At 42.1% G+C, this 17,079-nt stretch overlaps 2 protein-coding genes across 2 annotated transcripts; one reads left to right on the top strand and one right to left on the bottom strand.

Annotated features, from left to right (window-relative positions):
• Positions 1–2,800: 2,800 nt before the first annotated feature.
• Positions 2,801–8,773, bottom strand: luc7l3 (LUC7-like 3 pre-mRNA splicing factor). The gene is made up of 11 exons (XM_075453338.1): positions 8,522–8,773; positions 7,785–7,851; positions 7,654–7,693; positions 7,416–7,560; positions 7,202–7,276; positions 6,752–6,856; positions 6,345–6,506; positions 5,652–6,013; positions 5,377–5,561; positions 5,082–5,296; positions 2,801–3,498 (listed from the first exon to the last, which is right to left on the bottom strand). The coding sequence occupies exons 1-10, from the start codon at positions 8,618–8,620 to the stop codon at positions 5,115–5,117; spliced, it is 1,422 nt and encodes a 473-aa protein (XP_075309453.1). The 5' UTR covers positions 8,621–8,773; the 3' UTR covers positions 2,801–3,498; positions 5,082–5,114.
• Positions 8,774–10,513: 1,740 nt separating this feature from the next.
• On the top strand, positions 10,514–16,801 carry ankrd40 (ankyrin repeat domain 40). Its single transcript, XM_075454063.1, has 5 exons — positions 10,514–11,056; positions 11,516–11,664; positions 11,850–12,491; positions 13,060–13,241; positions 13,485–16,801. The coding sequence occupies exons 1-5, from the start codon at positions 10,923–10,925 to the stop codon at positions 13,626–13,628; spliced, it is 1,251 nt and encodes a 416-aa protein (XP_075310178.1). The 5' UTR covers positions 10,514–10,922; the 3' UTR covers positions 13,629–16,801.
• The last annotated feature ends 278 nt before the right edge of the window (positions 16,802–17,079 follow it).

The following is a 17,079-nucleotide window of genomic DNA, read 5'->3' as shown; positions in this document are numbered from 1 at the left end:
ACTTGATGTGTAAGAGTTCAACAGATCATCAACATCAGAACACAGGGTGTTCTCAAACCTAATCATTTCCATAAACTGTGTCCCTGTTCTGTCATTTATGAGTCTTCCCCGAACAACTGCAGACCCAGCTACTGGTTTGGGTGTAACAGACAGGTCGAAGAAAACACAGAAATGATCAGATAAAGCAACATCGACGACATTCACGTTTGAAATAACAACACCCCTTGAAATGAGCACATCTAGAGTGTGCCCTCTGTTGTGGGTGGGCTCAGTCACATGCTGAGTTAGACCAAACATTTCAAGGACAGCAGTCAGCTCTTTAGCTTCCTTGTTATGCGCTACGTCCACATGCACATTCAAGTCCCCTGTTATGACTAAACAGTCAAAAGCAGTAGACACAATTGAAAGTAGTTCAGTAAAATCATCAATAAAACAATTCTGTGGTGGTTTATAAATGGTGATATAAAGTATGGAAGATTGTTTTATCTCCATTTTGAATGACACATACTCAAATTATGAAAAAAACCCAAATGACAACTTGTGGGTGGGTATATTGTCCCTGAACATGGCACAAACACCCCCACCCCTCTGGTTTTCTCGTGTTTCAGACACAAAATTGAAGTGAGGTGGACTAGACTCAATCAAGACTGCATTTGCTGTGTTTTTGTCGAGCCACGTCTCAGTTAAAAACATAAAATCAAGATTGTGAGAGGAAATAAAACTATTAATTAAGAATGATTTGTTACTTAAAGATCTGACATTGAGTACTGCGTGTTTGAGATTAGTTATAGTTGAACTGGATGCTGTGTTCTTGCAAGGGATATGGATAAGATTTCTCTGATTGGACAGTCTGATTGTCCCTCTCTTCACTCCATCCTTGGACCTCTGGTTGAGATGGTGTTTACCAACACAGAGGCCCTGAGCATCCTAGACAACGGCATTGACACTGTTGGAAATGACAGCTGTGGGCACCGTTGGTGGGGGCCAAGCTGGGGGGGCTTTGGTCAATGGAGTAGGCTGGGGAGGGAGAGGGGCTCGATGCTTCTTTGAGGATAGAATTCTTGATCTTGCCATGTTTGGCGTGAGAGGAACCATTTTAATCCCCGATTTCACCAAGCTTTCAAGGTGATCAGGAAATCTCCTGGGTGACGGTGGAGAAGAGAACGATGGTGAAACATCTCTGGAGGGTGTAGATGCAGCAGGTGGGTCCCTGGCCTGTGGGGAGGGCCGTGGTGAAGGCGATGGTGGAGCTGCTGAATCCTGTGTTCGGGATGCTGGAGGTGCTGCTGTGGCTGCTGTGGCTGAATCCTTTGCTGGGTCCTTGGGTGGCGAGGCAGGAGCTCTTCTCTGGCTCGTCTTCTCTCTCGGCGGCAGCACAGGACCCAGTCCTGGCCCTGGTCCCTTCTCATGCCTCAGAGCATGGAGAAGATTATCCGTCAGTCGTCTCACTCCACCTCTGTTCAGGTGTGGGCCTTTTCTTTGAAAGAGATCATCTCTTTGCCAGAAAAGATTAAAGTTCTCGATGAAATGAGGTCCTCTGGACTCACAGACTTTGGACAGCCATGTGTTCAACTGAAGCAGCCGGCTGAATTTGTTGATCCTCCTGTCGATGTTTGGGAGAGGTCCACTTATGAATGTTGGTATTGTCACTTTATCAAGACTCTCAAACAGTTTCTCAAAGTCTTTTTTTAAGATTTCAGACTGATTCTCTCTGATGTCCACTGCACCCACGTGCACAATCAGCTGTTTCACCCCTTGATGTTTTGCCAGTACCTCAGATAGTAATCTTGTGATGTCAGAGACAGTGGCACTTGGATAGCTGCATGTAACCATTCTGTCTATGTTTATATTAGATATGGCTCCGTCTCCAAGCACAAGAGTATCTTTGACCTTGACACTCGGCAGTTTCTCTGTCCATCTGCTGCTTTTATTTGTACCGTCTCTCTGTCTGTTACACTCAGTCACATTTGGCTCTGCCAGTGGTAAAAATCTGTTTGTTAACTTTATTCCGGGTGATGTTACATATCCTCTGTTGATACCAACAGTTTGACGATTCTTCGGCTTAGCACCAAGTCCATCATAAGTGTCTTTACAGTCTTGGAAAAGACACAGTATCATTTAACTTTAAGTTGGAGGTAGCAGTTTTTTCACCCTTTCCTTTGGAAGTAAATGTGGACTTCTTACCACTGGATTCCATTGGGAGCGTTTCATGAAGCCCTTCATGAAGCCCCATTTCAGTTTCCAAGGCAAAAATCCTTACTTGTAGCGCCCAAATTTCTTGTTGATATATCCGACAGCTTTCACAGGGCATGTTGAAAGGATTGTCGTCGCTGGCTCGTCAGATAAGTTGTAAAAAGAATAAAAATTATTTTAAAAAGTCTTGGTTCACTTAAAAGAAAAAGAATAAAATTATATCCAAGACTTGTGGAAAGAAGTAAAATTATGTAAAAGCAAATAAAGCGATAAGCAGCAGGAGGAAGCAGAGACATGTCTGCACTCTTCAGAAGCAGGAAGCAGGCTCTGTTAGTAGCCATGTACAACACAGTGAAAAAGCCATTTGACAGTCATCACCAGTTATTGAGAAGTAGACATGTCTTTAAGAATTAAGCATTGCTCATTATTGTCTTTTTTTTAAAGAGACATACGTCTTGAGTGTTAGGATCAATAAGCAAGAAGCTTTTTTAAGTAAATAAAATAAATTTCTGTCCATCTTTGTAATCAAAAATTAATGACGAACCTACACCACATCGGACGGTCTTCACCAGGATTAAACTTCTCTCACAGACAAAGACAACAGCGATGAAATTTTACTTTTTATTCAACATGACAACATGGACATTAAAAGCAAGGCAAAAATTAAACAAATCTTGGGTCTTTCAAAACTTTTGATCAAATTGAAATCAGAGTATTTTACAGTTACGGAACAAGAGCAATCAATGTGAGCTCTAAGTGGAGGAGAAAAGAGACGCTCCCCGTCAGAGGGTCTTACATTGTACATACGCTTTTCAACCGACTTTTTAAAAAAAGGAGGTGAGAGGGAGAGAAGAAGAAGAAGAACCTGACAAACCAATATAAACCACAAGCACTGTTTTTTTTTATTATTTCATTTTCACTATAAATGCCAAGAAACACTGAGGATGTGGAAAGTTTCTTCAAAGTAAGAAAACAAAACAAAAAAACCCATAGAGAACTTCTGAGTTTGGTATCAACGCGATATCTGGCTGCCATCTAAACAAACAAATCAGATGAACCACAGCTAACCTCATCCAACCAAAACGATTGACAGGTAATGAAACAAAAAAGAAAAGAGAAAAAAAAAAACAACGCATTGTTCCTCTCTCCTCATTTACACGTGTACTTTTTTTTTTATGTTCATTTCTTAAATAAGCCACTGCACATTTTGTGGTTCACCTTGTTTTTAAGCAGCGAGGGTGTCAGGTTCAGGGAAAGATGGGCGTGCTCTTCCACTTCTTCCTCCACCAGACATCCCAGCTTCTCCTGTGGAGCAAAGACCGCCACAAATTCCAACGTTAGCAGAGGTCCCACAGCACGCGCTTGCAGAAACAGTATCTGTGTCAGTTTTTTTATTTTTTCACAGAGGAAAATGCAGATCTCAAAGAGACACCACCAGTAATGTAGAATAAACTCAAATTAACAGCACAACGGCCATTCGAAGCTTTCAACATAATTTGGTTTTAGCATCAATCCGTTCTCTCCTCTTTTTTCTCCCCTGAACATTTTAACTGTATTATATCGAATCAGTTTGCAACCTCGACTCCACACGATCTGATCAGCATTCATCTAAACGTTTTAACTCGTTTTAAAAAAAACAAACAAATTGATATTACCTCTGCCAAAGTGAAACATCTTTTAATGTTTCATAGCGTAAATGCTTTCCCCATAAACAAGCTGCCGAGCTGAAGAAGTGTGACTTCATGAAAGATACACTATAAGAAACACGTGCCGGCGACAGTTTCAGCTGTTGGCACAGGTATATCAAGTAGGTCGTCTGTTACTCCCCTCCCCGCGACATATTACCAAATACAGAGGCGTAGAAAACACAATTCAAAATGTACACACAATCGAGCTTTCAAATTCATGTACTACAGCTGTACATTTGTTTTTTGTTTTTTTTTCTGACAGGCAACAGCATTCAGAAATGGATGTGGGTAGAGAAAGGAGTACCTGGGGTGAGTACCTGCACAGTTTGACAGTCAGAGAGTATCCATGATTTTTAATTTGCCCTTTTTCTCATGTGGTCTCGCTCACAACACCAACGCTGTGTGAGGTATGGAAGTCAGCTGCAATTCATTCGATAAACCCTACCCTCCAGTTAGTTAGTAACATTAGGCCCCCCGGTGCTATAACAGCCCCCCCCAACACACACAGTGCATGGCATTATCAGGCACAGTAAGCTGGACAACAAATCCATTTGCATTTGAGTTATGATTACGGCAAAAATAAATGGCTTGTTTGTCACATACACCCATGGCTAAATGCGTGTCTGTGTGTTTATACATGGGTAGGAGAAACTCCCCAAGATACAAATACAAACATGTTGACACACAGTGACTAAACTTCTTCCCTAAATAGAATGTGATATGTCAAACAGTTAACACATTTTCCTCTTTCAAAGTAAGAAAATAAATATATGAACTAAAAACAAATAAATACAGGCAGGAAAATTGGATTGGATGAATTACTGTGTTTTCTTTTTCCTGCCATCTTGTCCACAGAGTGAAATATACAACTATAAGGATCAAAAACCGATACAAAACGAGGGGTACCTCCGGGCATGTTTGCTCAGGGCTACACTGGCCTTTCCCTCTTGGCTTTGAGTGAATGTTTGCTACCTTCTTCTCATTCATCGGGCCTAGTCCTTCATCTTCAGTGCATACTTACGATGCACTAATCAAAAACAGGATAAAGATATTTGCATACAGTACATAATACAAAATCATAGGCATTGAACTGAACATAAGCAGGGTGGGGGAGGAGGGTGAAGGGAGGTGGAAGGGTCGGAGGAGGTGGGAGAGGGATGGGTTTAGAGCCAGGGGCAGCGAAGAGGAGGACGCACTTACCTGAGCCTGATCTGAGGTCCTATCAGATCAGTTTTAATTGGACTGAGTGTCACCTTCAGAATGGAGGAGCTCTTGCTGGCCGTTAAGCAGAGGGGAGGAGGCAGCCGCCTCAGTCTGCATTGGCTCCACCTCTGACGAAGCCTTGATGGCAGCTGCATCTCTGTCAGCGTGCTTGTCTTTCTTAGAGCCACTCTTCTCCTCGGTCGTCTTACGGTCTGACAAAGAGTGACGCAAACATCAGGTAAATCCACCAGCCCTCACGGTATATCCTGCATCTGCTAACGGAGGCACTCACCTTTGTCTTTAGATGACCGCTCTTTGTCTTTTTCCTTTCCTCTGTCTCTGTCCTTGCTGCGGCTGCGACTGCGGTGGCGGTGAGACTTGCGGTCTGAGCTGCGTGACCTCCTCCGGTCACGGCTGCGAGAGCGGCGCTTTCTGTCCGATCGGTCGCGGCTGCGCCTCCTCTCCCTGTCCCGGCTCCTATAGAAAAGAGTCCAAAGTATTAGTGTCAATTCTAAATGTTGAATGCTCAACATATAAAACGTGGTTGTATAGTTCAGCCAGCCGTACCTGCTGCGCTTGCGCTCCCTGTCCCGGTCCTTATCTCTGCTCCTGGACCTCCGGCGATCGCGGGACCTGCTCCGTTTCCGGTCTGACGCTCGGCTGGAGTGGCGGCTGTTGGAGTGGCTCCGACGTGCCCTCCTGTCCCGCTCGCGCTCCCTCTCTCTCTCCCGTTCTCTGTCCCTCTCCCTCTCCTTCTCCCGTTCCCTCTCCTTCTCTCGCTCCTTCTCCTTCTCTCGCTCCTTCTCCTTTTCCTCCTCCTCCTCTTTGCGCTTTTTGTCCCGCTCCTCCCTCTCGCGCTCACGTTCTTCTCTGTCTCGTTTGAGGGCTGGGTTTTCTTGGGGTTCCTCAGAGCGACGGCGCAGTTTTTCCTGGAAACGAACAAACATGACTCTCCAAAAAAAACCATCCCTGACAAAGACCAATCAAATTAAGACGACAGTCAGTCATCTGGTCTTGCAAACATGTCAATTTTAACTAGAAAACTTACACCGACTTTACTGTACGTTTCCAGCATTTACTTTTCTTTAGACTTATAAAATTAAAGTTTTTGGGTTTTTTTACTTCAAAGCACTAAGAAAAGAAAAAAAGAAAGAAATTCTGTCTATGAATGATATTTTTCTGCCTCTTCTTTGCTCCAAAAGCACGTAAAGCACAATTAATGTGTCTCATGAACACGTGTAAGCTCGATGATTGCATTACCTTAAGCTCCTCTACAGTAGATTTGATCTTGGCGTAGCCCATATGCTGCTTGCCCATCAAGTGGTCGTCCACTCGGGACTGTGCGTCTCCCACGATGAGGAAGGCCCCGCACACCTCACACACCTCCATCTGTTTCTCCTGAGCTGCAAAGCTCTCGATAGTCTGGATTTAGAGTACAAATAGAAACGGCTTAACAGAACGCATTGATTTTATTTTTAAGAAACTATAAGTGTTTCCTAAAGGCGATTCAAACTTTTTAGCTTGCCAAGTTCAGCTGCTTAGCTGGACTTTGAGAACCTCATCGGGGGATAAAAACCTCGTGTTAGGAAACACGCAGCATTACAGGGGCTGCACCTGCTATCTTGAGCAGTGTCTGTAGGACGATTAACCGAGGTTAGCTGACTCACCGAGGGGGTGGAGCTGAGAAGCTCCCTCTCCTCCTTCAGCTGCTCCACCAGCTTCATCATTCCCTGAGCCTCCTCCACGCGGCCCTCTGATCCCAGCTCCTCAATCTGAGCAAAAGAAAACGCACCATGTTGCATTTAACAGGGACAACAAGAAGTCTCATACAACAAACCCACGTGAAGTGGGTGACGAGTCCCCGACAGGTCTCCTCATATCGCCAGCTTGTGTTTGTAAAGATGACTTCAAACGAATGGCCAGAACGTACAATTTATGTTACGCAAGAAGACATAACTTACAAGTCCAGACCGGGGCGGTAGTACGTATATTATACAATGACAATTACAACATAATTTCTCCATACTGGCACATGACAAACACTCACATTACAGCATGCACTTTTCCCCCAATTTTCGAAAGAAATATAAACTTATAACTAAATATTTGTCACAAACCTGCATAACCAGGTCTTCGATCTTTTCTGTTAGAACCGTGGACTTCTCTTCATTCTTTCCTGATGGACCAGGTCCCTGCAGAGAAAAACACAATGTATCTCAGACACAGAGGCTATGTCGTCAATCTGTTAGGTTCATGATCTGTACTGCAGTCTGAGTATGCAGCATTTATATTTTTGTGCGCAGAATAATGTCCTAAAACCAAAGTACAAACCCCAGCATTCTGCTGAGCCTGGGAAAGTGCAAGCCGGGCGTGCCCCCTACGTATCCGCCGCTCCACTTCTGCCAGGAGTGACTGCAGATACCGCAGGAAGTCTCGCTCATAGCCTTCTTTCATGAATCGAGAGCTTTTCTCATACCTGGGATGAAGAAGAAAAAAAATCTGTTTAGCCTATTAGTCGCAAATACCCTGACAGACAGGAATTATTCTTTAAGTCACTGTTGGAACTCACAATTTTCGAAGATTTTCATCGTGGATCTTTTCACAAGGCCCTGAAATATGGGGACAAAAAGACATTTGATTAACCTAACGCTATTATACTAAAACATGCTTATTAATGGATCTTGCAAGGTTTCAACTTACCCAAGTCAGAACGTGTGTTGGTGAATAGCTCGGCAGGACAGAAGCCACAGAGATAGTATCGACAAACCTTGAAAGAGAACGGGAGATTGAATATAAATACATCCTACTGTAGACCCCTCTCATTCCTCTAAGGTTACACTCAGACTTATTTATAGTAAGAATACTCCAGTCTGATCAAATCCATATGGAAAATGTTACTGTTTTCCACAATACTTCATGATACTTTGAGTACTATGAATGACTCAGATTAAAAAATAAATAAAGCACGCACAAACACGCGCGCGATCGGGACATCCCCATCAAGAACCAGTGTATCTGGAGAGGAGTATATATACACAGTAGTCAAATTAACATGCCCGTTCTTATATCCTCAATTATCTGCAAACGTTAAATCCGCACACGAATGAGGCTTAATCATAGTCATCCTAAACGACAAACATTGCTAAAATGTGCGCTCGTGTCAAACCACAGCGTGGGCATGCTTCATTCTGATCCGTTGTCATAGCTCTGGTGTTAGCACAGTGACGCTAATTCCGCTAACACGCGTCCGAGACGGCAATAAAGTGGCCGCCGACGCTTCCATTTCACAGCATGGTCAATGAAACATCAGCTAATGACAGATAGCTCATGTCAGCTGGCTTCCACAAGCCATGCGGTGTTTTTTTTAAGACAACATACAATGATTGCCTTATGTTAGCTTATCTCAATATAAAGGCTAACGTATAATGCTAACTTACGCTCTCGTCGTCCCATCGTACGTTGGATCGCTTCTCGTCGGGGGCCAAGTTTCTGTCTCGGCCCATTAACTCATCGAGTAACTGGGCGGCGGAAAGCATCTTTCCCCGAAACTATGTAGCCCCGATTCAAAGTGCTGTGCTGTAATGTGGAGAGCCAATTCACACCATATACTGCGCAAAGTACATCTAATCAAAATGGCAGACGCTGTAACAACAACGCCCGCTCACGTTCCAACTACTCACAGCCCAGAGTACCTCTGACCCGGAAGCACAAACTGATGTAGCTCTGAGTTCGACCACCCCAATGATAAAACATATGACTGCGTCCGTTAACTCCTTCTTTTATTATCTATATATTTATCAATGTGTCCAAGATTTGCAGAAGCCACCCACACGTGTATGAAACGCAAGACAAACACAAACCAAGCAGGTGTGACTTGTGATCATTTTGTGTCTTCAACAGGTGTGTTTTGCAGATACTAACAAATTAATAAAAAACGACCACAAGGTCATTTAAGTTTTAATGATTATTATTAATCTGTTATTCTATTTTATATATTTTCATATACATTATATTTTGTGTCGTGTTTGGCCCAAATGTTTTATTTGTTTTATTTTACATTTTTGTAACCTTTTATGCGTCTTTTTTTCTGAATTTTTCAGCTTTAAAACGTAATTTTCAAGGATGTAAATACGTATTTACATCACCATTATATGTTTTGTGGTTTCAACAAGGGTGAGCCCATGATCTATTATTGTTGGCCCATTCAGTCATCTTTCCATGAATACACACACATCAAATTCCTTGAAGCATAATGGCTAAAAAACTGATCGATGACCTGTCCAGAATAGCCTCTCGCCTAGGCTATTCTCTCATTCAAAGTTAATCCAAAAGGTTCCCAGTTTCCTAAATAGTGACTAAACCATCCTCTGTACATTTTCACTGGTGATTTATCATTAATGGAGTTTTGTTCATTATTATTTTCATCCAAATGGAGGACTAACTTTTTGGATTAGTGCTTCTCTTGCGTGCCCTATAGTGTCAAATCCTATAGCCTACAGGGCCCTTGATTAGCAAAATAAGTAAGAGAGTGTAGTTTGATACTTAGGAGAGATAACTACAACTGTAGTCTGCTATTTGATGAGTTGTAAATGCTGAATATGCAAAAAATACTATGTATTTGTTGTGAAAATATAATGTGAGGATTAAAGAGAAACCAAGACCATATCTGGGACAAAACACCTTTTGACTGTTGCCTTTTTTCCCCTTTAATATTTGGTTATGAGGGAATTACAAAAATAGATTGGATTAAATTTTTAGCAAATAATTTCTATTCAGTATTACTAGCTCTCCAAATCTCAAGGAAGTTAGGGCCAAATCTTTGAATTTATAACTGGTTATGTATGAACAAAATTTAATTAAATTAGTTTGGATAATATAGAAAATGGAAGGACGGATAGTTTTTTTTCTTACTGTTGATAATTTTAATTATCCTCAGCTATAGTTTCTACAATAAGGATATTTTAATGTGACTTATATATTTATGTCAACCCTAACTCTTAAACGTTAAAAACATGTAATTAGAAGGTAGTATACCAAGTACCATGAATATTGACTGACCTCTAGTGGTCACATATAGAAATGGCCGCCTCCATAATGTGTTCAGCGTCAATAAAGTTATTAATTTCGATACTTGCAACTTTAGTTTTATGGGTACGTAAAGAAAAGCAGTCAGGCTGGTATTGGGAATAATTCAAAAACAATTTTTACAGTAAGTTCTCGTGTAACTCTTCTTGTGGTGGTTCATAATAGCGGTGATTGATAGCTCTGCAACACGTGTGGGTTGATAACGTAACTTTATATATTTTTTTCGTCAGAGTTACTGAGAAAGATTATAAATAAAGACTGTGAAGTGTTTCGTCATTTAACGTGGGGTTAGGTAGCAAAACAAGCTTAGTGTCCAGCGGGGAACCAACATTTGTGCGCACTGTTGTCACATTTTAACGTTCCCCCCCGACAAGGCGGTGGTATTTTTGACAGCACACCAACGGATCTCTGTCACTTCAGTTTGATTGAATGAGTGTGCTGAGGGATGGCAGGGGTACAGTAACGTGAACTGCCAGCAGAGAATAATGTAAAGGAGAGGACTTGCTGTATAAGCTCTAACGAACCTTCAGTACGAAGTTACATTAGCTGAAGCCTTTGCTGCCACAAGCTAGCACTCGACAAGCTAGCCAGTAGGTGAGGTTAGCCAGGGTAGCTAATGTTAGCTGTCAACTCTAATTTCAGTGGACTTGTGTACCATCAGCTGGGAAATAGCTTGGCAATTCACGTTGGCAACTTAATTTAATCGAGAGGCATTTGAGTGTCCTATGATCATCGCTAGTTGTCTGTGTCAAAATGTCCACGACTTCGTTGGATAAAGAATTACAGGAGCGGCTGAGAGAGGCGTCTGCCATCGGAGATATCGACGAAGTGCAGTCGTTAGTGGAGAGTGGGGTAAATGTTAATTCACAAAACGAAATCAATGGATGGTAAGTGTTCTTAGCAAACGATGACAGTCGTCAACGCCGTCAATTTTGGTTTGCCTAACATGAATAGAAAATATTAGAGATCATTGAGCGAAGTGCAAAGCTCCAGGGATTAAACTGGTCGGCGTTATCCTATTACAGTACACGCAGTGGACCTTGGTAATCAGCCAGCCTGACTACTTTTATCTTGCTTATCTATACCGGAAATGTCAAAATGAATGAATCTCAATTTCTAACTATACGTTTTTTTTTTTTAAAGTTTGCATACCAGTGCCATTCGCTGTGCTGAATGGCAACAACTTATTAAGTTACATATGCAGCCAGTTTGATTTCATGTTGCAATGGATGTTTGTGCCATTCTCAAATTATGTTAAAATAGGACATTTTGGTAATGTCATTATTATTTGTTGCAATCTTTTATTTATTCATTAATCTCCATCTTCCTCCAACACTTAAAATCAGGACATGCCTTCATTGGGCTTGCAAGAGGAACCATAAGCACATAGTGTCCTACCTACTCAGTTGTGGAGCAGACAAGGAAATCCTCACAGCTAAGGATGAGTTGGCCTCACAGTTAACATCCAAACCAGAGATCAAGCGACTGTTGGGGGGTAAAAGAACACTTTTCTTATTCTCTTTTCTCTGCGTCTCTTACATTTTTCCTGCACCACAGTTGTTATTGATCGATTAACCTTCTTAGTGTATCTCTTTGTTTCAAGACTGTTAGAAAGCTGACTTTGTTACTGCGTAAAGCTCATAAAAGGAAAAAATCTTCTATGCATTTTTATTGTCACAGTTGAGGTGGAGGAAGTGCCTGAAGTCAAGGAGCCTGAGTTGCCAATCATCCCAAATTACCTGTCCAACCCACCGTTCATGTATTCCAAGATGGACAACAAATCAGAAATCATCCAGCACCTTACGCACAATGGCTCTGGAGAACACGCTGAAGACACAGAAAGTGACTCGGCCTCCGTTTCCCTTAAAGAAGAGCTTCAGAAATCACAGAGTCTGGATTCTGATGGCCCCACTGCTCCCTCAGATCCCACCGTGAACAACAGTCAAGCCCCAGCTGGAGAACTCATTCCAGTGTCTGAGCAAAACGGTGTGTCATCTAGCACGGCCTCATCCAACAATCACACTGTTGTTAACTGCACAGTGCCCATGGACCTGTCAGTTGAGCCTCACCTGGTCAACCACGCCGACTACCCTCACGCAGCGGCACATAATGGCCACATGTGTTCGCCGCCGTTGTCCTCGCCGTGCCCCAACTTGGCGAGCAACGGCAGCAGCCAGGTTCAAGCCCCAGTGGCCAGCACCAACCCCACCATAAGCAGGCAGCAGTCCATTCCACAGCAACTGAGCTACAGTCAGGCCAATGGGCCCATGCCGGCCTTTCAGCCCTTCTTCTTCACCAGCACCTTCCCTGTCAATGTACAAGGTCAGTTTATTATGAATTATGTCACTTTCCAGACCCGTTACGAAGATGCACAGCCTGACAGCTGATAAATCACAGCATTTGTTTTAACCTATTACAGAGACAGACATATAAAAACAGAATTATAAGGTGTTAATCGTAAGTTTTACACTGTTTGGGTTGCTCCATTAGGATACACGTGGTGAAACATCTGCATGTGTCGGTCTGAGCAGAGGCAATAAACGGCCATCCTCTTTATCACCTAAAGTGTTATTTGTATTTTATGTGGTCAGATCCTTTTCAGCTTGTGAACAATGAGAGCACAGCCGTGAAGGCATTTCTCGCTTGTTGCACCATGGCAGCATCCAACATGTTGAACCAGGAAATTCTCTTTTTAATGAGTCCAGCATCGCTTACTGTAATGACCGAGTTATCACAGCCTCACTAAAGGAGAAACAAACGTCCACCAGAGTTCATCCAGTCTGACAGCATTTCTTGACTACTAAACAAACGAGCATGGTTTCGTGGGTCAATGCCCAAATAAACACATCAGTGTTGTTAACAGAGAGGTATCACTGGTTGTTTTCTCCAGAGCTGGTACTGAAGGTTCGAATCCAGAACCCCAATGCACGAGAGAATGACTTTATCGAAGTGGAGCTGGATCGTCAGGAGCTCACCTACCGCTCCCTTCTAAGAGTCTGTTGCCGTGAGTTGGACATCAGTGCTGAGCACGTGGAGAAGATCCGCAAGCTGCCAAACACCATGTTAAGAAAGGTATGGCAAAGAAGACCCACCCAAAGCTCCCAGCACAACAGTTCTTTTCTGTTTTTCCCTTTTAACACTGGAGTATTTTAGTGCTACGGGTTCTGTTTGGAAGCAAGGCTAACACGTTATTTGACTTTTTTTGTCTGCAGTGTTGTAAAATACAGTCCTCAGGGCTTTCCATTCTCTTTTCAGTTAAACTTAACAAGAGGTGGAATTTATTGTTGTAAAATGTTGTATCCCTCTCCTGTCCAGGACAAGGATGTGGCTCGACTGCAGGACTTTCAGGAGCTGGAGGTTGTTTTGGAGAAAGCAGAAGGCCTATCCCTCTTCTCTGGGGCTGGGGGCCTAACAGACAGACCCTGCTACAACATGAAGGCCTCCCGCCTCACCTACTAAAGCTACCACGGACCCTGAGGTCTCCCTGATTATGATGGGCTTCTGTAGCTATCCTCAAGCAACCTCGACTAGTTGCCTGCCCAGGTTCCTTGTTACAGCTTTGTTCGGCTTTGGTGTTTTACCAATATCCTAGCGGAGATTTGTTTTTTCAACTGTAGCTATTGTCCACCTCCTGTCCCCATCTGGCCCTCCTGCTGCTTTATTGTATCCAATGAGTTCCAAGCGATTACTGCTGCATGGTATCCTCAATTATTTGCGAAAGTATTTGACCCCCTCTCTCCTCTCTTTATGAACCTTTCTCCCACTGCACTTTGTGCCAAGGCTCCAGTGGGTAAACAGAGGGGGACGTTGGCTTGTCTTCCTAATGGGGCTGGACTTGAATGGGATTCTTCAGTCGCCTTATATGGACACATTTTTATTCTGGCTGCAGACTGGTCGAAGAGGAACATAGTCTGAGAGGACACGAGCAGAGGATATCAGGAAGGATTTTCATAACTCTTACTGATAAGCTAATCATCAGACCACAGAGCAGGACGTGTTGCACCACAGTGAACTTGGATTTCTAACAAATTGACCTACAGAGTAATATCAGATATGTCGCCTGTGTACACACTTTTCTACACGCTCTTGGCATAAACCTTAGTGTCTTTTCTTGCAAAGGGTACCTGTTGTTAGCCTAATTCTGTAAGGTGGATTCAGTCTCAAACCGGTTGAGATGTTGTCTTTGAACTCAAAAGTACTTTTATCAGCTGACCACATCCAACATGCTTTAATCTATATCCCCACACAGATGGACACAGTTGAGTAGAAGCACTAGCATCATCCCTGCATTTTAAATCAGTCAGTTGTACACTGTGGTAAGAAAATAACTAGTAATGTCTTGAATAACTATCTTTTCTGTTTTTTTTTTTTGGTTTTTTTTTTTGACAAAAACCTCAGAGATAAAAGTTATGCGACTTGAAGCGGAACATTTTCTTTCACCCCTCTAATATCCTACAACACGTCCATCACTTTGCGTCGCAGAGTGTTATTACATTGAGTCAGATGTCAAATGTGAACTATACATATTTAATTTTCGAGTCATGTTGATTCTTGCTAATAAAGTGAGACCACGTCCTGCGTTTGAGTGACCCGGGAAAGGTTCCGCATGAGGATTCAGCTTCGGGTTGAATATCTGAGTAGCCGTCGATTTGTTTGACCAAAAACTCGTCCAGCCAGCGAAGACACTAACTTTAGAACTAACAAAATGCAGCTTTGCCCAGTGTCCATTTCATTTTATTTCTATATTTCTTTTTGCTCCTGAGTAAAAACGGAAAAGAAACAAGAGACGGCAAAGCCTACGTTGATGATTGAGTGCTTCCTTGTTCTTCCAAATTATTAAAGTTTCACATTTCTTTTCTCTTTTGTGTCACGTCAGAAAATCACCATACTGCATATTGGTTTGATATTCAAGGCTACTCTAGTACATATATGTATGATTTAAAAAAAAAATATATATATATATAATTTAAGTGATTTTCTCTTAACTTTTGCTGTTGTTTTCTAAATGGCAGCCAAGATATCTCACCCAGAGAGCGTATCGACACTATATTTTACACTAACGGCAAAAGAATTCATTTAACTGGGGAAGAGTCACAGTCATGTTGAGTTAGGTGGCGATGTTGTTTATGCTGCTTTTATTAACGTGTATGCTGGGGTCAAATTATCTCAAACAGTGCAGTAGGCGGACATTCCACGTGTCCTACAATCAGTATCTTACCTGATGGTAAATGTTTACTGTTCAGTTGTATTCCCGGGGCTCTTGCTGTGTTTCTGTGTTTTACGATTTGTTCTTTTTATTAACTTAGTGCGTTTTTCTTGAACCAGCTAGGCCTGTCGTTTTTCCGTGTCAAAAAGTCTACTTTGAAGGAAAGTGCTGAGATGCTTCTGTTGAAGTGCAATTCGAGGGGGAAGTGTTTTCGAGAGAGTTTGAGCAGATTGAGGAAAAACAAAGATCCGGCTACGTTAAATGCTTTATTGAGCGAAGCTGTGACACGTGCGTGAGGCAGGAATTTTGATTGAGAAAGTTTGACAATATGTCCCCCCCCCAAAAAAAAAAAAAGACCTGTGCCATTTTGTGCTCAGGGTGGATGAAAGCTGCATGTTTGCAATTGTTTTTTTTTAATTATTATTATTTGTAGGTTCTTTGATTCTGTGGAAAGGAGATGCCTACGTAATGTTTGTGGGTTGCTTATTGTTCCAGAAAAAGCAGAATACAGTTTGAATTAACCTATGCATTCAGAGTCTGATATTTTTATATACAGTAGGTCATGTGTACTTGAGGAAATAATCTTTAGGCACTGTTAAAATTGTGTTGATTTTGTTCTGGAGACCTCTACCTGTTCTTTGATAAAAGCATGATATATGACTTGATCTTTTTTTTTTTCCCTTTTTTTTTTAAAATATTTTCTCAAACTTTCCAAGTGTCTTATACAAGCCAACACACATCTGACCAATCGATGCAATTTTAACATAATGAATCTGGCCTGATTCTCTTTTTCTTTATATTTAATTCACCTGCTGGTCATCCTTCATGTGCAATGCATTCCAGCTTACAGCCACTAGAGGGAGCACACGAGCAGATATTTGCACCAGATGAGCCGCGAACTGACTAGATTTGCGGATGAAAAAGATCGTTTTTCCTCTTAGTTTTTTAGTTCATGTAAAGCCTTTGTCTTTACTCTAAACCTGTTGATTCGATACAGAGTCATTCTTTGTGTATACTGAAATGTACCAGTTTTTCTGAGGTCTTGGTCCCTCCTGTGTCCCGTATTTTCAGAACGGCATTTTGGGGAGCAGGTCATGATACCAGCTTCTTATATAATTGGATACAGACTACTGTCATGCAGGGCAATTGGTGATTAATAAAATTTCACTCTCTCAGTGCTGTTGTGATTCTGGTTCTTCACAACCAGAGTTGGTCTATGTCATATGGGTTGTGAAGACTTGTCATCCTTTTTTTCTTTTTTATCATATAGTCCGTGTGGAGGTCATTTTATCTCAGCCCCTGTTGCATGAAGGTTTTCATTTTTGATTATGAAAAGGAAACTGTAAAAATTTGACAAAATAAAATTATATAAGCTTTTACTGTGAATTTAGCCCGTACACACAGATCCTAATAAAGGGCAGCATTCCACTTTTGCCTGGAGTTCTCTAACCCACCAGCCATGCAGCCGGCTCAGTGGGTGAAACCATCTATCATGGTGGTGTACATGCATATCATGACCTAAGCTGTATTTTGGGAAATAAGAGAAACATCTGACAATGCAGTTAAATAAAACTGCATTACCCTAAAGGAAATGGGATGTACACTACATCAGGTGGTCGGCTCAGTAGGATGTTCTTGCAGCAGATGTATCATTCGCTCCTTTGATAACATTTTAAACTAATCTAATTCTGACAGTAAATGCGG

Source organism: Odontesthes bonariensis, chromosome 21 (assembly GCF_027942865.1).
Source record: "Odontesthes bonariensis isolate fOdoBon6 chromosome 21, fOdoBon6.hap1, whole genome shotgun sequence".
In the NCBI taxonomy this organism is placed as follows: domain Eukaryota; kingdom Metazoa; phylum Chordata; class Actinopteri; order Atheriniformes; family Atherinopsidae; genus Odontesthes; species Odontesthes bonariensis.
The sequence above is the reverse complement of the archived record's forward strand: the minus strand, read 5'-3'. Positions and strand labels throughout refer to the sequence as shown.

Bases quoted from the DNA above. Each gene is read 5' to 3' on its own strand.
- luc7l3 (XM_075453338.1), bottom strand. From the start codon at position 8,620: ATGCTTTCCGCCGCCCAGTTACTCGATGAGTTAATGGGCCGAGACAGA. The intron at 7,277-7,415 runs GTTTGTACTTTG...TTTTCTCTGCAG, and splicing joins AGGCTCAGCAGAATGCTGGG to GGACCTGGTCCATCAGGAAA. The intron at 5,297-5,376 runs GTGAGTGCCTCC...ACTCTTTGTCAG, and splicing joins GCGGTCATCTAAAGACAAAG to ACCGTAAGACGACCGAGGAG.
- ankrd40 (XM_075454063.1), top strand. From the start codon at position 10,923: ATGTCCACGACTTCGTTGGATAAAGAATTACAGGAGCGGCTGAGAGAG. The intron at 11,057-11,515 runs GTAAGTGTTCTT...ACTTAAAATCAG, and splicing joins CAAAACGAAATCAATGGATG to GACATGCCTTCATTGGGCTT. The intron at 12,492-13,059 runs GTCAGTTTATTA...TGTTTTCTCCAG, and splicing joins CTTCCCTGTCAATGTACAAG to AGCTGGTACTGAAGGTTCGA.